Source organism: Haemorhous mexicanus, chromosome 22, assembly GCF_027477595.1.
Source record: "Haemorhous mexicanus isolate bHaeMex1 chromosome 22, bHaeMex1.pri, whole genome shotgun sequence".
Lineage (NCBI taxonomy): Eukaryota > Metazoa > Chordata > Aves > Passeriformes > Fringillidae > Haemorhous > Haemorhous mexicanus.
In genome coordinates this window covers 1,776,785-1,796,422 of record NC_082362.1, presented here as the reverse complement: position 1 = coordinate 1,796,422, position 19,638 = coordinate 1,776,785, and the positions used below count along the sequence as shown (strand labels likewise).

At 43.6% G+C, this 19,638-nt stretch overlaps 1 protein-coding gene across 7 annotated transcripts in view; it reads left to right on the top strand.

Annotated features, from left to right (window-relative positions):
* AUTS2 (activator of transcription and developmental regulator AUTS2) overlaps positions 1-19,638 on the top strand; it is a 797,141-nt gene that overhangs the window by 558,330 nt on the left and 219,173 nt on the right. For all 7 annotated transcript variants that reach the window (XM_059866086.1, XM_059866083.1, XM_059866081.1 and 4 more), the window contains one exon: positions 1,229-1,258. In XM_059866086.1, the coding sequence (XP_059722069.1) occupies positions 1,229-1,258 (30 nt within the window). The remainder of the gene's footprint in view (positions 1-1,228; positions 1,259-19,638) is intronic.

The following is a 19,638-nucleotide window of genomic DNA, read 5'->3' as shown; positions in this document are numbered from 1 at the left end:
AGTTGATTTGTGCAAATCAAGTATGTGTATTTGTGGGAGTATTTGGCTCTCTCTGTTCACATCCCACTGTATAGTTAACCTTTGGAATTCACAAAATATTACTAATTTCAGAGCAATTTGGTTGTCTTACAAAAATACTCAATGATGGTATGAACACATAAAGATATAAATACATAAAGATATAAGTACATGAAGAGCTTAACTGAGTGCTCTAAGAACCTGGCAGCCAGCTGGTCCTTGGGTAGGAAAGCCTGGGTCTCTGGTGATGTTTTCCTTGGAAATGTTTGCCATGAGATCTGCATAGCTCAGTCTTGAGTGATACAGACAATTCATCCTCCAGAACCTCCAGCTGCAGACAGAAACAAAACAAACCCACAGAAGGAGCTGCAGGTACCCAGAATTCAAACCTGTGAGTTCCAGGGTTCTCAGAGTCCTCTTTCCAACATAGCTTTTGGACTTCCAGCAAATGCAAATGTGGTTTGGGTGCTGATGCTTGTCTTTCAGAAACATTGAGTGATCTAGTCCTGCTCTATTCCTACAATAGTAAAACATTTAAGAATTGAGCAATGGCACTGGATAAATATCAAGAGTCTCTAGAGTTACCAATCAGCATTTTGCAAAATTGTGATGTCTGGGCTACTCCCAGAGAACCTGGGGGAATCAGTGGCTGTGGCACGTTCCTGCTTCCCTGTGATCTCTGCAATCTTCACTTCAGCAGCCATAAGCAAAGGCACAGGGTGACCTTTCCTTGTGTTCCTGGAGAACAGCAGCCTTGCGAAGGCTCCTCTGTGTGCTGGGCACCCCTGAGCATCTCCATGGAGCCCCTGCAGCTGCTGGACTGCAGCCAGCACGAGGAGCACTGCTCAGCCAAAGAAAACACACCAGCCCTCTGAGACTGTTTTTCTTCTTCCCTGATCCAGTTTTGGAGCCTGGACGTGCTCCTGCACCACCAGCTCCTGTGCCCCTGAGCAGAACTGGCTTTGCAAATGGCTTTGATGTGGGCAGGGCAGGTTTTTCATCATTCAAACACAGAAATGTATCCTCTGCAACAGCAGTGGGGGGAATTTCCTCCCACACAGTAACTGAACTTGTTCCTAAAGGTGCCAGATGTGATGCCCAAAATTTGTGAATGTATCACCCATCTTGTTCACAGAAATATTAAATATTTGTCTTCCTTTTGCTGTAGCAAGCTTCTCTTACGTGTGCCTTTTCTCTTTTTGTGTTTCAGTGTGACAGCGACAGTGATCAAGAAGAAAAGGTAAGAAAGAAAATCAGTATGAGAGCAAAACTAACTTATTGGATTCCCTTATTCCTCTTAATCTAGTACTTATTCAAAGTTTCTTCTTGGACTAATCTAAAGCATCTCTATATAAAGAAAATTTCTGTCTCTAATTTAATTTTGGAATAGACCTCCAGGGAAAGAGAATTCTAATGAATATTTTGGAGGCCACGCAGTTCATCTTGAAGCATATTGATGCCATGGTCTGTGTGGGTTGTTTATGAACACCAGTCTCACCACCAACCCTTTCCATGGCTACACTTCCCCTTGGAAGTTGTAGCAGCAACTGAGTCTGTTGGTAACCCTCACATTTGCACTTCTTAACAGTTATTTCATCACTGTTAGTGCCTGTTGTGCTTCTCTGCAGGCAAGGGCCTGAAAACTCCAACTGAAGTGTTATGGTTGATATAGCTATTTTTTAGAAATAACATTTGGAAACTGTACATTAAGTCAAGTAACAGAACTTGCTGAGCACTATCTCCATGATTTTGGGTTTCTAAGTGGGAAAGGGGAAAAAATTAATGCTGAAAGAGTCAGGCAATGGTCTCTGATGCTGCCTATTGTGTAGAAGACTAATAGTAATTAAGAACAGGTATCCATAATGATGAATATTTTTAGCCATTATTTTATGTTGTGAACAGACTAACCTTCTTTCTTTGGGAAAAACTAGAATATTCATCACAGAAAAACTGGTCCAATTTCTTTATTTACAGGTTGGATTTTGTGATTTTTATTTGTATGTTGAGCCTTAAGGGATGTTTTGATAATGTAATCACTTTTGCCTCCTCTTTCCCTGGATAAATTGGGGAATGGAAGTCAGAGGAGGGTAAAATAATGTCAGAAAATATTGTTCCTATAATAATGTTGAACTGGTTAGAGTTTCATGAGTGGTTTTATTAACCAGCTCCAAGGCAGGCCAAGAAGAGGAGAGATGACCAGGCTGGTGTGCAGCTCACCTAACAGCCAAGTGCAAATATGCTGTAAAATCCAGAGGGAAACAATGAGTACAAAAATCACCTTCCATGAATTCAATCAGTTCTCTACAGGGTTTGTGTAACAGGAAGGAAATTTTCAAACCATTCTGTGCATAACTTCCAAAGCTTTGCCCTTCAGCTCTTTTCCCAAGTAGAGGATTTTTTCCCCATGTTTCTTAATAATTTGCTAACTATGTTAAAGAACTGCTATTTACTTTGAAATGCAATGATTTTCCTTGCATAAGGGAACTAATCACTGGAGTTAATCAGTGTGACAACAGAAAGGGGAGGTTTTGTTGGGTTTTTGCACAGAATATTAACCTGCACTTTTCAATATGAATTTTTAATGCATTACCATTACATTCCATCCTGTGAAGTGATTATTCATTTTCAGGATGTTCCTTATGCAGAGGAAGATGATAAACTGAATTTCAGTGTCTATGTTTATGGCACCCAGAACTAAAAGTGTAATTTCCTGTCACTGCAGCATTTATGGAGCTGAACCTCAGCCTGTTTCACTCATTTTTTTTTTCCTTGCAGCACTCCTGTATTAAAAGGCAGAGGCAGCTTTTGGGGATGGAGGGGAGATGCTGGTTCAGGATGAACAATACAAGAGAGACTCAAGACTGTACCTCACATAGAATACCCCAGTACTTGTGTGGGCAGGATTTAAAATCCAGATGTGTATTCCATCTCTGTGATCCATATTTTCTCTTTCCCTTCATGAAATGAGATTAAGTGCAGGCCCAAATATCCCTAAAAATTTAGTGCTTTTCAGATGTCAGAACCAGAGCCATCTTTGAGCTCTACAGCTCAGGCCCAGTTCTGAGAGATGACTGCTCACCCTGGCATATTTATTCAGGCTGTGCTGGCAGCCCAGGCAAAGATCTAAAGGCCTTGTTCTGCTGATAATTTGAATTCAGCATATGTAGCCTGTTATAAAATGCGAGACATCATCATTTGAGCAGGTCAAGCATATTCAGATGAAGACAAATGGTGCTTATTTGATTTTCTTAAAATCAGGAAATGAAAAAAGTGCTCTCTGGAGAAATCATGTTCTGCCTGACTTAGATGATAGAGCAAGGCATGTACCCCAGATAAGAACAGGCACTGGTGGCTGGGTTTTATCTCTGAAGGACGGTGGGGACTGTCAGCTCGCTGACATGTGCATTATCCATGTCATTTTAAACAAAGTGACCTGCAGGAAAGTGCACTCTGCCGTGACGTGATAATGGGCTGGTGGATGACAGGTAAAGTACACACTATAAAGGAGGCTGTGCGTTATTCCTTTATTTAACTGACAAGTAGAAACTTCTTTTCTTCAGACAGGCAGGATCTTTTAGATCTCTTTCAATAGGACCCAGAAGATTTTTGAATTCCTGCTTTAAATAAAATAACATTTTTAGGACAAAAAGTTCCTGCGAGCACACTGCACGGGGAGAAGCGAGGATGGTGGATCCTGTCCAAGAGAGCATTTCATCAGTGGTGCCCAACATCCTCAGTTTTCATTAACAGCCAGGGGAGCTGGGGGTGCTCAGCAGGATTAGAGGTTTGAAGATCCTTTACCCAAATGCCTTCTATCATGATGATATTGGCCCCCAGCTGTGGAGCTGTTCTGGCAGTGAATTGACAAATTGCTCTTGGTTGGACCTCGCTCGCTGTGTTCTGAGGGCTGTGGAGTTGTGCCCCTCCCTCCAGACACAGCTTGGCCTGAAATGTTTGTGGGGAGAGGAAATCTGCTTTCCTTTAGGACCATCTCTTGCAGATTTTGATGTCCTGTTGTGTACAGAATGCAGGGTTAATTGCTGCAGAGCAATTCCGTGCTCGCTCTTCAGACAATGCAAAGGAAGCACTTTTGCTTCATTTAGGATTTTTGAGGGCAAACCCCCACTGATCCTCCATAGGAGATCCACAAGAGGTAGAAATAATGGATATAGGTACACATTTCTGCTAGAATAAATCAAACCTGGACTGCAGGAAGATAGAACAGAGCCTTTGAATGAAACATGGCAGATCAGTACCAGGAAAGGTGTGTGACAGATGGAGGGGCTGAAGGGTGAGCTGCTTGAAGGATGGGCCATTAGGAGCAGCAGAATGAAGGAAGGAGCAGGAGCTGGGAGCCTGAGGAGCAGCTGGATGGAGAGGGGTGGCAGTGGCAAAGGCACTGCCTCAGCCTGGTCCTTCTCCCTCACTTGGATCTGCCTATCTGGCTGATATCACAGCTGATATCTGATCTCTGCTGGGTGATGGCTGTGCCTCCAATCCAGCCTTTAATTGGGAGCCACTTTCTGTCTGTGTCTGCCCTCAAAGGAGACGTTTCTCCAGAGGTTTCTCCTGAAGAAGAAACAAGGATATTTAATTGAAACAATGATGCAGCCTCTGCTTAGCAGTGCTGTAGCTAAGGCTGTGTCAGCATCTCAATTTTAAATGACATATTTTGGGTGGATAATTTGTCTATTTATATAGATTCATGCTCCTTCACTTCAGTTTGACACCCAGGACTGGACTGGAGCACTCAAAGTAGACATTTCACCCTCCTGTTGCTGAAAAGTCTGAAGAGGTAGCAGGCATGTCTGTGGAGGGAGAGTATATTTGGAAGACTTGCATCAGAGTGAGAAGCACTAATTCTTAGAGAGATGTCATTTTCCATCCTGGGATCCTTTCAGCTAATGCCACTGGGATTTCTTACTGAATCAGAAAAAAGTCTGGATCCCATGGGAACTCCGATTTTCTCCATTAAAAAGTCTGTCAGTCTTACTCTTTGAGCAGGTCTCCAGAGCTGATAATCTAAAATTAGGGCAAGCTATTGCACAGCTGACAAATTTAAGTGCAACTGTATTAGCTTTTGATATCTCGATACAATCTTATAAATTATACCCATGGTAATTAATACAATATTAAAAACAGAAGTGCAAACACAGAGTTTGTCTTCTGGAAATCAAAGGAAATCTTGTTTGGAAAAGACATACAAAGAGTTCTGATAAAGAAAGTCAGGTGCTAAAGATGAGGTAAGAAATGAGGTCCTGTTTTATTCTCCATCTCTACTATCTCCTCTCACCTCTCTGTTTAATTTTAAAATTAAAGGCTCCATCTGAGGCACTTCAGTGGTTTTTCACTTCTTAAGAAAATACTTCATTGATCAGGGAATCTGCTTTGCAGTGCACACAGAGCAGGGCTGCTTCTGGCTGGAGTTGTACTTTGATGGGATGTGCAGCCTAAAAAAACATCCCTGTTGAAGCCTTAGTCCTGTGTTCATCTCAGGAGCACCCCAGGTTTAGGAGGCTCTTGAATCCCACTGGAACAAGGTCTGCAGGGCCCAGCAGTGTCTGGCTGCTCCTGGCTGCAGCCCAGGTGTCCCTGCTGAACTGGGCTCAGCTTTGGTGCCCTTGGTGCAGGATGGGGAGGGAGGACAGAGCCAAAGCAGTGCCTGAATTTGCCAGGGGTTGGCATCTGTTCAGAAGGGGAGGGTACCAGAGGGAGGGATTGGGATTGGATGAGTGGGTGTTGTGCTTGCCAAGGAGCCTGTGCTGGTGGGACTGTGGTGCTTCATTATTGTTCTCTTTGAAAGAAAATTTTCTTCTTTGAAGAGAGAAGTACTGTGCTGTTGAAAGCACTAAGAGAGCTGAAGAATGATCTTTCTTGAATCAGATTATTTTTAATGATAATGCTGATAGATCTGATTGCTTTAAGTCAGGTACAAACCAAAGAATGGCATGGGAAATACCATAAATGACTCTGCTATGCCAGGGTAAAAGGGATGGGGATGGCTATTCTGCACCAAAGCATTCACACCTGCACCCTCTGTATGTTTCTGCAGCACTTTTGGCCAATTATTTTGTGTGTGGGCTTTGGAGAGACATTTTGGAGTAGCAGATGTGTGTCTCCCAGTGTATTGCACAGGCTGCATTTCAGTGTTTGGTGGTTAAATAACCACACAAACAAGTGTTTATGTGTTTGTTTGTGTTTGTAGTTCTTCCCAACTTTGCAAACTTGACTGATTTAGGTAGTAATAAATGCTCTGATAAACCAAAGAGGAACTTGGGAAGAGCCTGCTGAAACCATGTCAGTGCATAGCTCTGGATAAATGCAGAGTTTGTTGGTCCATGAACTTCAGGAGGTGTTTCCTCCTGCCCTGCAGAGCTGGAATGTCTCTGCTGAAAGCACAGAGCATCCTGCTCAGCAGGGGCAGAGCTGCTCCCTGTCCTCCTCCCCCCAAAGCATGGGGAGGACACAGCAAATTGTCCTTTCCAGGGGAGCAGGAAGAACCCAGAACAACCCCCACCACTAACTGTGCTGGGAAGTAGAATGCCAGAGTAGGCAGCTGTTTGCACAGGGCTGTGTTCTCTCCATTCTGCAAAAGCTTTGTCATAAATAGATTAAATAGTGGTGAAATTGCTTTATGCCATCTTATATACACATGTAATATATATTACATTTTTACACAGGTGCAATCCACTCTCATGGGAGCAGTTGTATCAGTTTGGGATTTTTTTTTAGTAGGGTGCTTGGAAACAAAACTGAATTTGGGATATTTTTTCCTCACCCCTGGGAGGAATGAGGGAAGGAAGAGTTTGGGTAGCACTTCAAGGGGAAAACATCCCCCTGGATGGTGGCACAGAGACAGCTGGGAGCCAGCTACATTTATACCACTATGGCCCTGCAGTGCTACAGTAATGTCTCTATTCTTCTTATGGTTTAAAACTCTGCCAGGGTTTCCCTTTGGTGTTTATGCACTGCTGGAGTATAAATAATAAATTGCAATTTTCCTAGTCTGAAAAACTTTAGTTATAAAGGGAACTCTGAGCATTTATTGAGCTGTTGAAAGGATGGTCTGCCATCAGAGTTGGGTTTCTTTTTCATCCTGTTCCTCACACTTCTCAACCATAAGTGCAGGTATAGGAAGATTGGGGGTGATAAAACTTAGGTAAAACTTCAACATGTAAAGTGTGTCAACTCCAGTCCAGTAAGAAGAAGAAAGAAATTGGTGTGTGTCCTTAGGTTGTGTGAGACCTTGATGTTTCTCCCAGTCAGGAAACAGCAAGGAACCACTGGAGAAGAGTTCCTGTGGGTTGGGAGGCCCTGAGGTTCCTGAAGGGGGACTGGTTCCATATGGGCTTTATGTGGGAGCTCTGGGGGGCTGGTGGAGGGATCCTGCCCTCCCCAGATCAGATCTCTGGGCTCTGGGGCACAGGTTGGGCTGGCACAGGAGGGCTGAGGAGCTGTCAGGCCATTCAGCCCCTCTGTGCTCCAGGAAGGGCATTGCTCACGGGAGGGAGCTCAAAGCTCCTCGGATGGTGGCTACCAAGCACCACCTTTGGCAAACAGGGGAAACAGCGGCTGAGAACCCAATTTCAATCAATTGCTTCAGGTCGTGGATACTGCTGTCTTCCTGTTTGGCATATATTTATTTTGGCTAAGGTTAGGATTAGAGAAACCATTCCTCAGTATTATTCCAAAAACTATTTCTGCAAAGCTGGGATGTTTCCCACAAGGGCGATTTACCCTGCATATTTGTACAGGTGTTGTCTTTTTAACTCTGCAAAACGCAGCACCTTGGCCTTGCCCCAGGGGTGAAAGATCCCCCAGGCTCTCCATGCTAGCCAGGCTCCAGCAATCGGGAACCATTCCTTACTGTTTAAGGCCCATTAGGAGGGAAGATAAGGCTCCTTTTTATTCATTTGACATGCCACGAAGAGGCCCCCCGCAGTCAGAGTGGCAATAAAGCGAGCCCAGCGTGTTTGCTGTGAAGGATGCGGCGTTGGCAGGTGGGGCCGCTCCGGGCTGCTCCCGTCCTTTGTCACCGCTGTCACTCGGCACAGGGACCGCGTGCTCCTGCCCTCTCCCCTCCCCCAGCCCCGCTACCCTTCCCTTCTTTTTTTTTTTTTTTTTTTTTTTGGTACCCATTTCGTGTAGAGAATTTGTATTTACTTTGGGAGTGTAATTTGTTCCTCCTGGATAATGTGACCCTTAGCGGAGCTGGATCATGGGTTAGTTGAAGTGATATTTTCCGCTAATGGTAGTCGTACATCATTGCTGTCAGCTCGGGTTAGGAGGCAAGCACATTACAGCTCCATTTTACCTCTGCAGGCATCTGGGATTATTTGCCATAACTGAGTATGACATGACCACACTACAGAGTGCATTAAAATTTTACTAGCTGCTCAGGCAAGTTCCTTGGCTCCAGCGTGCCTGCAGGCAGCCGCAGTGACGGATCCCTCGGAGGTCCTGACTCGCTGCACCAAGGATACTCAATGTCAATGGCCCAAACAGGTTTTGCTGTCCCCAGGGCTCGAGCCCAGCTCCTGGCAGTGAGCAAACAATGCAGAGCTGGAGCAGGGGAGGGCAGGTTGGCACAGATGCCCCTCCGAGGGTCCCTGGCATGCCGGAAGCCCCAGCACTGTCACATCAGTGTCTTGAGACACTGCTCAGCCACCAGAGCTTAAAAAGTGTCATTTGCAGGCTGTCCTGTGGGGATAAAAATAAACCATTGTATGAAGGTTCAAACTGAGAGCAAAAAGCATCCAGGGCTGTGGAATGGTACGTGTTAAATGTGTAACAAGCATGGAGCATGGTGCATAACCAGTATGGAACATGCAAATGCAGCAAATGCTGATGTTATGAGTGTGTGCTCGTGTTGCACTCGATTTTCTGCTCTGTGCATATGTGCAGAGTCATATTTACACCTGTAGCAGCACACACCTGTGCCCAGTATTTCAATTTTTTATCATTTTTATATAAGTAATTACTCTCCTCAAGCAGGACTTTAGAATACCAGCCATAGCTTATCTGCATGTGCATTATTTTGCAGCATGTGTTTTCATGTATACAGATGCCTGCTATGAAAATCATAGGCATTGCTTTCATTGAACATATCTGTTTATATAGATGTACATTATTTGCAATGTGTCTGTTTGTATATATTGACATCCCAAATTAGAGGTATAGCTATACAGACAAGTGTGTGCTGAGGAAACTTGGGGGAGAGGTTAAATTGAACATAGTAGTGGTTTTAAATGCTTCTTGAAAAAGCATAATATATACCCCATGATAATTTTATTGCAGCCTCCTGGTGGTTTTATAAATATCTACAACACATGTCTGGGCTGCCCACAAGCTCTCCTCCCTACAGCAGCACTAATATCTATAATAATTTCAGGCAAAAGGTACATAGTTATAGAGGGTGTTTCTGTAAGGTAAGCAGGGACTGTGTGTGTTTGAAATCCTCCAAGTTGGTCTCCTCTGTCCTCATTCTGTTGTTCTGTGAATTAGTAGATGGAGGAAGAATGAAAAAAACCCCAGTTTTGTTTGTTGAGCTTTTTTGTTTTCTCTTTTGAAGTGTTTAATTGCATTTGCATTCACTGTGAGATGAGAAGAGGGATGGGGTGGGCAGCTCGTGGCCTTGTTGGGGGAAGATTGTCTGGGCTCACAGAGTCATGGAATGGTTTGTGTTGGAAGGGACCTTAAAGATCACCCCATTCCAACTCCAGAGTGCCCTGAATCCCCACCTTTCACAGTTCAACCCTGCCATCCCAGGTGCACTCCACTTTTTCTGAAGTGTCCAAGGCCAGGTTGGACAGGGCTTGGAGCAGCCTGGGATAGTGGAAGGTGTCCCTGCCCATGGCGTGGGGGGGAATGGGATGGGCTTTAAGGTCACTTCCAGCCCAAAGCATTCTGTTTCTGTGATCTAGAGCTGAGTTTCAGGATGTGATACTGATTTGCAGGTTTTTTTGGTATAACACATTCCTGGCAATAAATATTCCCATCCTAATTGCAACACTCGGAGCCAAACTTTATTATATGCCCAAGAGTTTTACCTGTGCCTGGATTGTAGGATCTGATTCTCAGTAGGGGAGGAGAGAAGAAGAGATTAAAGATTAAAGCTGGTGATGTGCTCAGTGCTGTACAAGAAACAGAAGAGACACTTTCAGACATCTCTAAGGATAACATGCAAATTCCTAAAGCCTTCCCAGCAGCTTAGATCACAGTAAGAAAGACATTCCACATGATAGATAGTTCTCCTTGTTCACTTTATAGTGTTACATCTTCTTTTTTATGTGCAGCAAAACTTTTATCAAAGTGGCTCCATGAAGGGTGTACGTGGGAATGCCAGGCAAGATTTCCCTTTCAGGTGCCACTGGCACAGAGTGAGTGAAATCACAGAGTGGTTTTCTGATCTTGCACGTAGCAAGTTGTGATTTCAAACTCAGGGAAGATGTGTGTCTGTGTCTGCACACAGTGCATGTGCCCACATGCTCTCTCTGTCCTGAAAGATGAGAATTTTAAACTTAATTTAGAATGTTTGAACTGATCTCTTACTAGATTGAGAAGTTTTGTCTGTTATTCCTCACAAGTCTGTACACAATCCACACGAAACTAAGATGAGATGTTCTGAAAGGAAATCTGTGTCCTGAAAGGTGCTGGCCCAATTCTTGTGGTCACCACAGCCCCATGGAGCTGCTGTTGGTTAGATCTGAGCTGTGGAGGTGTTACTGGTATTGATGAGTGGGCACGTGAGATCTGTGTGTGTGGAGACAGACAGAAATTCAGTCTGTGGATCTTGGAGTCTGGCCATGGCCAAACATATCTAGGTTATACAAAGTGTTCTTTAAGGATTATATGTTATTCAAGCATAATATTCATATACACTTTATGCTCTTGAATAGCATCTGTTTTTCATTACAAATCAGGTTTTATAATCATGTATGAGGCATGCTCCCCATTCCTGAATGTCTGTTCTCACTTTTCCTTGAAAAGGAAAAGGCTTGGGATTGAGAGCTGAGAAGGTGAGACATTTCTTTGGAGGTTTCTTGAGAAAGAGAAGAAAAAAAATACATTTAGAACAAAGTTATGGCAGTTATTTAATGGTTTTAATAGTGTTGGAGGCCACAACACATGTAACCGTCTCAGGTTTCTCGCAAACATGTCCAAGGACAGGCTGAAAACAAGGAGACAGGAAATTAAATGCATGCACTGATGAATTGAGAAGGATTCCAGCAAGGACTGTGCTGGTTCTCTAAATACTTCTCTCCATGCAGCTCAGGGAGGGCACTGTGGACCTGGAAGTGGTATAACACAGCTACCATGTCTCTTGGATTCCACAAATTCCCCAGGCAGGGCAGAAGTGAGGAGAATAACACATGGTTTGAATTAGAGTTGGGCCTGCAGGTACCAGCAGAGTAAAGATCATTCTGGGCTTTCATCTTCCCCTTAATCCAGGGCAGGTTTGGCAAAACCTCTCCCTCCCTCCTCCCTTGGGGCATTGCCAGCCAATGAAAGCCCTTGTCCCAAAGCCTCTGCCTGCTCTGTCACCCTGCAGTGAGCCCCTGGGTTCTCTGTTGGAAGGAGATGGCTCTGAGATGGCAGAGATGTTCTGAGTTAGAGAGTGGGAGTTTTTAGAAACCAGACCCTGCCCCTGGCTGGTGTTGGTGGGGAACTCCATGAATGTGCTGGAAGCACCTCAGAAAGCACCACCCAGGAAAGCAGGAAAAGCTCCAAACAAGTTTATCTGACAACTGGCAGGTTCTGCCAGGCTCCCAGTGTGGGCACACTGATGTGGCTGCTGGGCACTGCAGCCCAGTGTCTGTCTGCACACAGTCTGTCTGCACACTGGGAGCTGCTGGGGAGCTGGGAGTGTGGAAGAATGGGTTTAAGGTGAACCTGATGTGCTTTGCTTTGGAAATGAGGGTCAGCCTGTGTGCACTGACTCCTGCAAGCCTTTTTGTGACCTCTCTGAAAAGTCTGGAATCCCTTGCAGGCATTACACAGATGCCTGGTGTGTAATTTTCTTTTAGTAGGAAACACCAAGAAGGCCTCTGTCTTTAAAAATTGGCTTTCTAATTCATGCTGATCTCTCTCCTGAAAATGCACCACTGAATTTCTGGGCTTTGCAGGCTGCCTCAACATCCTATTTCAGCTGACTCTGGACAGGCAGACAATATTAAACAAGGTTGTTCATTCATAACAAAAGCATCCTAATTGAGTTACATTATTACATTAACTGTAGCAATCAGATTGAACCAAATCACTGAGCGATAATGTCATTTTCCAGGGTATCATTTGTAGGAACCAGTTGTCCTGTAAGATGCAATAACTCACTTAATCCTGTGGAGTTTATGGTGACTTATGTATCATATCAAATTCCTTACTTTCAGGGAAAAACTGAGCAGTTAATGCATGGCTGTGAATGTGCAAGTGATGAATTTATAGAGAAACATTTAGCAGATCCTAGACAAACTGAAGAATGAGTGATAGTCTATAATAATCTCAGAGAAAGGGGCTGTTCTAGGAACGGGTAAGACATGAAACATTTTCAAACTGTGAACTTCTGCCAACACATGGGTGGTACAGTTTGTTTCAGGGGCTGATAGATGGCTGCTTTATTGGCTCTGAGCTGCCCATGGAGCACAAATCCTCAGCCAGAGACTGGGAAGGAGGATAGAGGTGAATTTTGGACTGTGCATGCCAAATGTTTACAAGTAACCTCATTTAGAAAACCGGGTTTCTGATGCCATTTTTATGTGCTGCCAGGACACTGCTGGGGATTCCTGTTAATGCACTTAGAGGGTTTTTTTGTTTGGTTGGTTTTGCAAAATCATGATGAGGAGAGGAGATGAGAAGAGGTGTCAGACTGAGCAGAGGGATGGGACATGGGACAGGCCAGGTCCCCTGAGGGGGGCACAGTCTGGTGGCAGCACTGGGAGCCATCCAGCCTCCCAGCTCATGAGTTTCTCCTCCTGTGCCCTGCTTTGCTCCTGGCCTGCAGGAGCATTTCAGCTCCCAGGAACTGGGTTTGCCTCAGGCATTGATATGAGCTCAGTGCAGCAGCCTGAGAGTGTGTTCCTCCTTCCTTTGTGGTTTCTCTGGTTCCAACCTCGAGGCTGCAGCTCCATCAGTCACAGAGTGAGGGGAGTTCACCACCTCAGACTCCTGAATCCTGCTTCCCAGTTTACCTGCTGGTGGGACCTGAGAGCCCTGTGCAAAACCCTTCCAGCCCCTCCACTGCCCTGAGGTGAAGAGGTGGAATTGAAATATTATATAAATATTTCTATTACATAAAAACTTTTTTTATAAATATTTATTTAAATAGTTATACTTAAACTATATTAGAAATTATAATATTATAATATTAGAAACTGAATTATGTTGTATTTTAAATTATACTTATTTATTAATTACATTTAATTATATATATTTATTATATTTTTTCTTTCTGTATTTATTGATATTATATTTATTTATAAAATAAATTATTAATTATATAAACAAACCCTTCCAGCCCTGTGCAGTGCAGCCCCTGCTCTTGGTTATGCTGCCAGGGTCACTTTGCTGGGCAGGAGGGCTGCTGGGGGGGGTCAGAGTTAGAGGGCACTACAAGGATGGGCATTGTATTGAATATGGCAGAAATGCACAGCATCTTGTACTGCCAGGAGAATACAAACGTGCTGGAAGATGGTAGTTACAGAATGCAATGGAAGAGCAGCTCCACCAGACTTCTGCAGGATCACCAAGGAGCTTCTGTTTCTCTCTCCTGGTCCAAGAACAAGAACAGCTCTCACCTTATTCCTTGCATGGTCTTTGTGGCTCCATTTCAGTGTCAGTTCAAGACAGGAGACATTTGGCAACAGAAGCCTGAAATCCAAGTAAACTTCTACTGGTTTTGTACTCTGTTTCTTGGAGCAGCCCTCAGAAGCCCCATACACACTGGGTTCTTTTGGACCTGGGCACAGTGCAGACAGACAGAGAGAAACCATCCTTACCCCCAAATCTTTTGATAAAAATTAATGACACTGTGTGACAATAAGGGGAAGTTGAATACAAGTAAATGCAAACTTTGAATAGGGAATGGTTTGGGTTGGAAGGGAGATTGAAGAACATCTTGTTCCACCCTCCTCCCCATGAATAAATAAATCATTTATTCAGGAAATACAGGTCTCCCAGGTCCCGTGCCCAGCATTCAGAGTTTTGCTTTGTTTTATTTCTGGGTTTGGTTTGTTTGATTTCTTAGTTTAGTGGCTGCTGTTGGTGATTTGTGTTTTGGTTTTGAACCAGGGCTGCCCCTGAGTGCCAAGGGGACAGGACATGTGGGGGCCAGGGTGTTCTCCTGGAGCCCAGCAGTGGTCCCTGGGATCAGAGATCTCAAAGATCCTCTGATGCTGCTTGTTTTCATCCCAGCCAGCATTCCCTGGGGCAGAAGGTTGCCCTGTGGGACCTGGCAGGTTTGCTCACAGAGCATCTCCCAGGGCTGCTGGGCTGCAGGGGCTCCTGCCCTGCCCATGGCTCTGACAGACCTTGTAGGACTGCTGCCTTGTAGGACTGCTGCCTTAAAATCCACTGTGGGGTGCCTGAAGCTGTGATTCTTGGCCCAGAATGTGATGTCTGGGAGTCCTGGGGCAGGAAAATGAGAGCTGACCACTTGGCACTGTGCATTCCTGGGGGTTTTAGCTGATGTGACAGCTGGGGCACTTTCTATGTTTCTTTTCTGTGCCTGATTTATATGTATGGTTACAAAATACTTATTTAAATTAATGATTGTCTTTAAGTAATTTAATGCTTGTTTTTGTTAATGGGAAACCTGACTAAAGAGCTTTCAGTGAGCTGCTGTAGCAAATCATTACACGCTCCCTGCTACTTCCTGTGGTCACATTAATCAGAATGGACTCATTGCCTACTAATGCAGATGCTGCATGTAATTCAGTATAAATTTATTGTAATTTACCAATAATGAGTGTCCACTTATTCTAAGGTGCTAATGACACAAAAAATGAATTCCATTTGGTGTAGGGGTCACCCTACTTTTACAGACACTGAGGAAAATAGAATGGTTTGGATGGGAGGGACCTTAAAGACCCTCTAGTTCAGCTGGTGCTTCACAGCTCAAAATGGCCACAGTGCTCCAGGGACAGGAGCCCAGCAGCATTTCTGCAGGGATTTCTTAAAACACAGGTGGTATTTGGACTGGTTTCCTTTCTAGATTTAGGGACAATGGCTGTGTGTCATTTGGGCTGGGCTGTGGGTGGATTGCATCACTCTGGAAGAGCAGGAAAGCTGATGCTTTGGAGTGCTGGGACAGGGAGAAAAATCAGAGTGACTCTGTGACTCCATGGAATAGGCTGGGGGGCTGAACTGAGCAGTTGTATGTGTTTTTCCAGCAGGAATAAAGGACTGAAGCTGAAAATGCTCTTTACTCTGCCCTTTTTCACAGGGGAATGGCACATTTTTCTGGAAGTTCATTCTTATTCATAAGACTATTTTCTTTACATAAATTCACTAAGGTTTAGTCAAAACTTCCCATAACCACATTGCTCAATATATAATCTGTTTACCACAACATTTGCCATGCCAGCTAAATACATTAAAAAATAATACATAGAATAATACATAGAAATATACATAGAAAATTACTAGATGAGCAGGAACCAAGTTACACTTAAGTGGTGTGTTAAGGATGTTTTGTGAGCAAACAGCAAGTCCTAGAACCAAAGCACCCCCTGCATAACATGCACTTCAAAATGAAGCTTTTCTGCTGGAAACATGAAGCTGTGGGCTGCAGAGAATAACAAGCTGGAGCTGGAAGTGGACAAGAGTAAACGCTTCGATTCACATTGAAATGATTTCTCCTGCCTAGTATAATTTAACCTGCCCACACTGCTAAACTTCTGTATTACACAGTCCTGTCAGACTGTCAGGAGGAATGATAAGCCTCCTGGAAGCCTCAGCCTGTTATACAGGGAGAACATTCCAGCCAGCATTTCCTTGCACATTTTTAAGACTTTTAGCTTGGTCTCTCAAGTATAAAGAATACCCTACTTCATGACCCCAGCCTCTTGTTAGTTGATAGATGAAATCTTTTCTTAAGCTGAGTCCCTTGTCTATTATGTTTGCAGAATTCAAGGTTTCTCTTTAAGCTTCCTGGCTTACTGCCAGAAGTCCATGGCTTTGTTACCCAAAGAAATTGCCTTTTTATTAACAGGAAGAGGATTTCTGCAATGGCAAAGGTGCCAATCTGCTTCCAGGTGAGGGAGAACAATTTTAAAAGTGTGATCTCATATTTTGCCACTGACAATAACTACAAAAGAAAAAATAGCAAAGAATTGTTGTTGTGGTTGGGACTTTTTTGTTTGATTGTTTTGTTTTTTTTTAATTTGAAAAGTGGGATATAACATAAAAGCAAAATACAAGCTGTAGTAATTTCTGTGTTTTCCATGTTCTTTTAATCTCAAATTTCTCATCACTATAAACTGTAGTCTGCATACCCTGGAAAAAAATCCATAAAGTAAGCTGGGCATTGGCTTCAATCTCATCTCAAGAACTTGTGCTGTAAAACAAAGAAACTCCTTTCACATGAACATCTCAGTAAATTGTGTTCTGGAGCACATGGGCAGGGATGGCTGTGTCAGGTGGTGCTGTAGGAGGAATATTCCCTGTGCCACCCAGGCTGGAACCTGGCCACTGCAGCAGCTCAGCTGGGCAGGGTTGTGCATCAGCACTGGTTTCTCTGTGTCACACCACAGTTTTACCTCTGCCATCCAAGTGAAGGAAATCAATCAACTGAGGCTTCCTAGGGATTGTCATTTAAGAACTTCAGGGCTTTTTCATGTGACTGCTCACTCAGGACCCAGCAGCACAAAAAGATTCCAGGCCACAGCTAATCAGACAAGTGATTCCACTTACCTGAAGTATCAGAACTAGTTAGGAAGAGATCCCTCTAGCAGGAGGCATTCATGCTTATCTGTAGATGTTGTTAAAGTCTTTTTTTCTCTTTAGATAATGACCAGCTACTGCACTTTTCTGGATTTCAGTAAAGATGGCGAATAATTGAGAGGGGTGGAAATAATTAATTTCAGCACCAATTGAGAACCAGTTGCAGTGACAGATACTTTATTTCACCTTTTTGCAGGAATCACTGTGTAAGAAAACTTCTAAGCACATTCTCACAGGTGCAGAAACACTGATTCACATTTGTAAGAGACTGAGAGGCAGCAGGCCCCAGCAATATGCTGAGCAATAAACCACCATAGGGTTATTTAACTGATTGCTGCCTACAGGACTTGGATAAATTTCTAAGGACATGAAGAACAATGAAACAGTGAAGCAGGAAAAAGGGAATTCAAGATAAAGCACATTTTGAAGAGCTCTTTAATTAGTTACTTTAATTAGTTACAGATTCATATTCTAGTGTGTGTGATTTTCCCACCACCATAAAGGCATAATGAAAGATTCCCATGTAAAATGCTCCTTCCCCCACTGTGGAGTGTGCTGCTTTAAAATCCACACTAAGTACCATCACATTGCCTTCTTTCTTTTGCTAATATTGACCTTGTAAGGGGCTAGATTTGCAGTTGTTATAAATCAGTCCAACACTGATTGCTACTGAGCTTTCTTGATTTGCATCAGCTAAGGCTCTAGCCTGAGTGCATCCTCTGAGCATGAAATGAAGACAGAAGTCAGTGCTAAATGAAGTTGACCCTTTCCTTTAATTTGCAGTCAGTGGAGGGGCTCCTGAAATTTGAATTGCCAGGGCTGTGTCATTTGTGTCCCTTGGACAGCCACAGTTCAGGTCACACTGCCAGACTGCCTGGCTAAGGCCTGATTGAAAACCTGAGCATGTTTGTTCTTGCCCCATTTTTATATCTGGGATAAAAAATTATCTCAGTGCCCTTGCTCAGGTGTCAGGACAGTTAACAGGGAAGAGGCTGTGATGGGCAGGGAAGTAAAACTGCAATCCATCTCATGAACTGCACTTCTCCCTGGCACAGCAAATCTCTCCTGGTCTTGCTCCTAACAAATCCAGCACCTTACCTATTTTTGCACATTCTAACATGAATCACTTGTAGTTTAAAAGTCTAAAAGAAGGTGATGGGAGTGTAACCACTGTGGTCTGTCATAAGAAGGGGTATGCTGTGGCAAATTCATCTGCAGGGGGGTTTGTGTGCATCTTTTAAAATTCAGTAGCCAGCCAGATCTCATCTGATGTTCCCTCAGAAATGTGGGATCCTTTGTGGGTTTGTTACCTTATGTTAAGCATTTCCCAGGAGTGTTGAAGTGCTTAATGCTGAGATATCTTTGTGGTTTTCAGCTCAGAGTTCTGATTGTGAACACGTGAAGGGAAGAAATGATTGGGAGGATTTGTCACCTGGTTTCATTTGAACAATTGCTTTTCCCCTTGGTCAGATGTGGGACAGAACAGGAATCACCTAAATGTAGATAGATTGCAGTGACACATGACAGTTCTTTATTGGTTTCCATTACCTATGCTGCTCATTTCCCCAGAGGAAAGGGCAGCTAATACTGTATTTTTTTTAACATAAACCAAAGGGAAGGATAAGCCAGTGCATATGAAACGATGGCTCTTTATTCTCCATATGCACGGAATTGAATTGCAATTTCCTCCTTTCATTTTCTCCTGGCTCTCTGTATGTCAGAGCAGCCAGGTATGTTTGTAGTCCTTCTCCAGCAGATGATCACTGAAGGCCCACAGGTAATGAGTGGACACATGTGGAGCAGTGGCAGGGTTTTCAGGCTCAGCTCTGCTAATGAATTGATGGTGCTACAAAAAGGCTGGGGGCAGCCAGGCCCCCTCTGGGCACAGGAACTTTTGCATGCTCCCATTTTAGCTTATTGCAAACCCTTTCTGTCTCTGTTGTAGGTATTTCACACCTTTATTTAGATATTTCTTTTAGCCTTCTCATTGTGTCCATATATAAATTTAAGATCTGTGTATCTGAGGAGCTCACAGTCAGTGCTTTCCTTTGCAGACACCAAAATTGGGCTTCTCCCTCCTGCACATCATTACCAGGTGGGGAAGCAGCATTTGGGAAAGGTTTTCAGAGGTGCAAGAAAGAATATGAGGTCCAAGTGAAGGAGGAGGCCAGTTGAGGTGGCCTGGGCAAGATCTGCGTCCTGTTTTCTTCTTTTCTCTCTCTCTTTTCCTCCTCTCTCCCTCTCCCCCCCTTAACAGCTTTTCTGGCTGTTTCTTTGAATAAAAAATTAATAATGGCAAAAGCTTGTAGGTGGTCCCTGGGGTAGAATAGTGGCTAAGGATGTAAAAGAATGATTTGAACAAACAGTCTCAGGAGGATAAATGAAGTGCTATGAGTTCTGTAAGTAAAGGGAAAATATATATAACTAAAAATATTTGCCTAGTTAAGCAACTTCTATAATAAAACTTTAGCCACAGCATTAGCAGCTTGAAATGGATTTTTAAGCCCAGACAATCTAGGAGACTATATTTAATTTTCTTAATTGACATACAATGTTGAGATGTCCAGAGCACGTGAATTCTGAAGGACAAGGGTTTAGATGGCATTTGGATGCCTGGAGATAGAAATAAGTTTCCTATGGGATTTTCAGAAGGGCATAAGCAAATCAGACAGCCCAGCTAGTTTT